The sequence below is a fragment of the Colossoma macropomum genome, unplaced genomic scaffold (assembly GCF_904425465.1).
Source record: "Colossoma macropomum unplaced genomic scaffold, Colossoma_macropomum, whole genome shotgun sequence".
NCBI lineage: Eukaryota > Metazoa > Chordata > Actinopteri > Characiformes > Serrasalmidae > Colossoma > Colossoma macropomum.
This window is the reverse complement of record NW_023494808.1, coordinates 16,416,760-16,421,973: the sequence shown is the minus strand read 5'-3', so window position 1 is coordinate 16,421,973 and position 5,214 is coordinate 16,416,760. Positions and strand designations below refer to the sequence as shown.

Here is a 5,214-nt window from a genome sequence, read left to right as displayed (position 1 = left end):
TGTTTGAACTGCTTTAGCCTTTGCAAAAGACTCTTCCACATGAGCTAATTTCTTTACAGAAAAAGTCCATTCTTAGGCAAGATATCCGGTCTAATGCATATTTTAATGGAGTTTGCTTTCAGGCTTTTTTTAAATGAGACTACACTGAGTTTAAGTGTGTAGATCAATCACAGACCTAAGCAGCCACAATTATGGACTCAAAAACATTTTTTTAAACCAAGGTCATTTATTAAATATTTACTTCCATCATTCAGAAGGTGACAAGACATAAATGCAGTTTTTAGCAGAGGATCGCTCACTTAGCCACTTCATCCAGTTTGGGTTCTGTTGAGAAAAAAAGAAGTGAGCATTAGAGGACGGACATAAAAACAAGCAGATTCAAAAAATATATATAGCTTTGTTTTGTTGTGATAAATGAAAGCTAAAAAATCTAAATGGCTGAAATTTCCCACTGTGTTACTAGTGTGCCATCTCAAACCACCTACTAGGACACCTAATAGTATGTAAAAAATGATGCAGTACCATTAGAAGTGCACTCCTTAGTATAGCAGGTAAAGTATAAAAGTATGCAGTTTGAGACGCAGCATTAGATCACCTAGTAAGACGTTTTGGGGTGCCCAAACTTTTGCATATGATTGTAGCTAACTAGCTACCTATGAGTAATACCATTGTGTATCTTGCAAGCAAGCATCACTCATGTGGTTGGTCTTATAAAGGAATGAACTTGCTGTGCGTTTTGGGCAACTGCATTCTTTAACACTAGAGAACCATCAGGGGATTCGGCCTGGAAAATTTTGGGGGAAAAAAAAATTATTCAAATATGAATGGCTAGTGTTGATGGAATATTAAGGAGAAACATGTGGCTGGTTTTCCAAGACACAACAACCAGCAGTTTATTCTTTAATACACAGGATAACCTCAGACCAAGACTAAAAGATACTTTGACCTCACTGCTCTGTAGAGCATTACGTTCGTTCTCGTGAGATTCAGAGAACTAGCCAGTTTCAGCATTTGATTACACCGTGGAAACCCCTACACTGCGCAGCACTGATGTCTTTAGGCACCGTCAGGCCAAGGTTTGCTAATTTGCATATAAAAATATAATTCTATGGCAACTACAGAGAGAATCTGACTGGAAACACTGAACACTGACCTGGGAATTTGAAGTCGGGGAACTTTGTGAGGTCGCCACCTCCATATAACCTCTGCAGTTTGGCGATCTCTTCTGTCATGTTCTTCTGATAGCTGGGTCCAGCATCCACTACTCCACCAGCACTCCTGCAGAGACAGAGAGATGGGTTATAAGAGGAAAGACGAGGAAAGAAAAAACATCTTCCAAAGCAAATATAGTTACATTTAAATCATTTAGGACAGTACAGTGGGTAATATGTTGAATAAAAATAATTTGTACTCAGTTTTTGATAGTACTGTTTAAATGTGGCACCTCAGGTCCTTTTTTTTGTCTGTCCCAACATCAAGCCTCAAAAAACTGCGTATTGTGAAAACTTCTTGAAGTATCGTGATGATATATTTTTGCTGTATTGCCCATCTCTACAGCCACCTGAACTGCAAAGGTGTTAATGAATCAGGTATGTCAGATGATTAACCATAAAAAGGTGCAGTGCAGGTGGGTCTCCAGAGAATACTAAGCAAAAGGATTTCTCAGTCAACCCAGACCCAACATCAACCCTGTCCAATATGATAACAGGTAGGGGACACTTCAGCCAGACAGTCCTCATTTTGGTAGGAGTGCACAGATACACATTTCCTAAAAATTGCAACCCCTAAAACTGTGGTGTCAAACTGGGTTGCTAAAGAGTTTAATTCAGAAGCCACGTCAGAAATCCAGGGGTGCAGCTGAGAAAGGCTGCATTTCCAGGCCGTTATGTTAGTGAAAGGTTTCCTGTTTTGTAGGTTCTTTTGTTTCTAAGAAAAACGCAGCGCAAAACCATTTGGAAAAAGGCAGAAACATCAGTGAGACGCCGCAGCACAAGAGTTTAATGAGATGTAAATTCTAACATTGTTTTTACATGCAAGATTTAAACGTGACGCTCTGCTTATGTAAGTAAGCCATGATGTGTTGGTACAGCCTGCACAGGCTGTTTCAAACATGCACAAGTACTGTATGCCAGAGCAGTGTTAGAAGATGTAAAATGCTAATCTCTGCAGGGCTGTGGCCCTACAGAGACTGATACGCCTGCCCAAAAAATAATAAGTTACATCAGGAAAAAAAAAGCCTAGTCACTGAGTGTGGCTGAGAAAGGATGTGAATTTTGGCTAATTCTTTTGATGACAACCAACTGATGTTAGTCTGTGCTTAATCGTTAACTGACAAACCTAAAACAGCCAATACAATCCATAAATAACGCAAACATAACAGTGTTTTATAGCTACCAGTAATGTAACAGTTTACTTACTTACATTTACCACATATTATAAGCCTACATATACATGGCAAGACTGGGGCTAGCTTAAAGTTCAAGTGCATAGTTGAAACAACAATTAACAAAGTCAGTCGATCTCACATTTTAAGCTTGTTTGTCATGGGACTAACTACACAGGCCAACTGTTAGCTAACAAACACATCTGTAGGCTACTGCTTAAGGCTTTGGTTAATAGAGGCAACATGATGTTTAAAATAAGTCAGTTGCAGCTGGCTTTAGCACTCTCTCATGGGGCTAAATATCCAAGTTGTGATAGTGCTGTAAACCACATTTAGGGTGGTTTAATCTCTGCTGTATCCCTTTATCAACGGCTCTGGCACTATTAGTTAAACTTAAGAGGAGTCTAGACTCCAGAAAACCCTGAGTTGTGCATCACTAAGTAGACAGGTTGTGCTCTTGCGCCTCATGCATACACTCCACAAACGGTCCTCAAAATGACTGAAAAACCCACCTGTGCAAATATCAACTGTTCATTGGAAATTAAATGACCTTTTTAACTGGAAGCATTGGTCAAACATTTATGTATTTCTATGTATTTTCAATCTTTCCAATACAGCATTGGAATTGTTTCAGCAGGGGTGGGTAATATGGCAAAAACAGCAGTCATCACAATACTTCATATACAATATGCAACACAATATTTTGTTAGACTGTGCACAATGATTTTTATTCAACACGTCTCACACTGAAATACTGCACTACGTCAAACAGGGCTAACTAGGCTCTCTTTGTAATGAAATATGCCATTTATCAGAGCTCTTTTAGTAACTGATGATATTCATGATAGGCTCAGAAAACATACTATGACATAATTTATCACCATAATGATTGAATACTGTCACACTGCCCACCCTACGGTACTCAGTCACACTTTGGTCTGAAGCTATCCAGCTTATGGAGAACTCCAGGCCCACCAGGAGCCCCCAGCAGCAACTTTGTCATTCCTGCTTTAACCTTAGAGTCATTTCATTAACAAATAAACAAATTCACAACCACTTCTGCAGCTGAATGAGGTGCAAAAGCACAAATTTATTCACTGCAGGACTTGATTTGTGCCTCCAACGCACGTAAAGTTAGTTGGTTTCCTATTCGCCAGCTTCTTGTTCGAACTTGCCCGTTCCACCTTAAGTGGTGCAGCAAATACATGTAACTGTTGTAACATTTAAGGTGGAACGGGAAAATTCGAACAAGAAGCTAGCTTCAGCACCAACTCTGACTCAGAAAACACGTCTAATGCAGTTTCTTTAGCAATATAAGGCAAGAGTTTTTGAGACTGACTTGCTCTTGACGTTGTATTCGCGGATTTTGTCCACGAACAGTTTCTGGACAGGGTCAAGCTCCTTGGCCCGGTTGAGGAGCACGGCGGAGAGGCCTATGTTCCTCCTCAAAGTCACCCTCACCGCCGAGCCGAGCAGGGAGGACAGCCGGAAGAGCCGCCGGAGCGCCATTCTGTCACTGCGAGGGGAAAGAAAAACGCTGCGGTTACTGAACAGAACAAAGACGAGAGGCTGAGTTCGCCTCCACAGTTTTACGCTCCTGTTTCTCTCCTCCGCCTCAGACACTGAGCCGCTAACGCCGCTAACACTGCTAACACTGAGAGCAGCGCTGCGCGTGACACGCTCACTCCAGCCTGCCGCCGCTCTCAGCCTCAGCACGAGCGCTCAGACCTAAACCGGCAACACAACAACAAACACGACTCGCTCCGAACGGAAAAGAGAGCTGAGAAAGGAGAAACTCTTCAGTCACCTTCGACACCGAACTCCGTCCTCAAACAGCACACACAGGCAATGGCTGCCGCTCAGACCTCTTCTTCTGTGAGAGTTCAGACAGCCACGCCACAGCGCCCCCTACTGACCGAGAGCGGCAGGTACAGGACAACAGGCGCATGCGTAAACCTGAAAAGTCCCTGACGGAAAAATTACGTTTTCCTGATTTTCTAGGTGAAAATAAGTTAACATATCCTCTACAGAAAACACCGTTCAATATAGCATTTTCCTGCAAATTTTAGTGCTCAATTTAAATTTATTTGAAGAGTTCAACGTACATACATACATACATACATACATACACTATATGGACAAAAGTATTGGAACACCCCTCCTAATTACTGAGTTCAGGTGTTTCAGCCACACCCATTGCTAACCGGTGGATAGAATTAGCCTCGCAATCTTGATAGAGAAACACAGGCAGTAGAATGTGTCGTACTGATGAGCTCAGTGACTTTAAACATGGCACTGTCATAGGATGCCACCTCCGCCACAAGTCAGTTTTCCAATTTCTGCCCTGCTAGATCTGCCCCATAAACTGTAAGTGCTATTATTGTAAAATGGAAGCACCTAGAAGTAACAACAGCTCAGCTATGAAGTGGTGGATCACGCAAACTCACAGAGTGGGGCCACTGAGTGCTGAAGCACACAGTGCCTGTCCTCTGTTGAATCACTCAGGGTCCGATTTGCCTCTGGAAGCAACATCAGCAAAAGAACTGTGCATCAGGAGCTTCATGAAATGGGTTTCCATGGCCGAGCAGCTGCACACAAGCCTAAGATCAAAATGCAAAATGGCAAGCGTCAGATGTAGTGGTGTAAAGCGCCACCACTGGACTCTGGAGCAGTGTAAATGTATTCTGTGATTAATCACACTTCTCTATCTGGCAGTCTGATGGAGGAGTCTGGATTTGGCAAATGCCAGGAGGACGTTACCTGCCTGAGTGTACTGTGCCAACTGTAAAGTTTGGTGGAGGAGGGAGAATGTTTTTTTGTTGTTGTTTTTC

The 5,214-nt window shown here is 42.3% G+C and overlaps 1 protein-coding gene across 1 annotated transcript; it reads right to left on the bottom strand.

The window, feature by feature from the left end:
• Positions 1-204: 204 nt before the first annotated feature.
• atp5pf (ATP synthase peripheral stalk subunit F6) lies at positions 205-4,316 on the bottom strand. The gene is made up of 4 exons (XM_036557201.1): positions 4,191-4,316; positions 3,723-3,899; positions 1,154-1,278; positions 205-324 (listed from the first exon to the last, which is right to left on the bottom strand). The coding sequence occupies exons 2-4, from the start codon at positions 3,890-3,892 to the stop codon at positions 296-298; spliced, it is 324 nt and encodes a 107-aa protein (XP_036413094.1). The 5' UTR covers positions 3,893-3,899; positions 4,191-4,316; the 3' UTR covers positions 205-295.
• Positions 4,317-5,214: the final 898 nt, after the last annotated feature.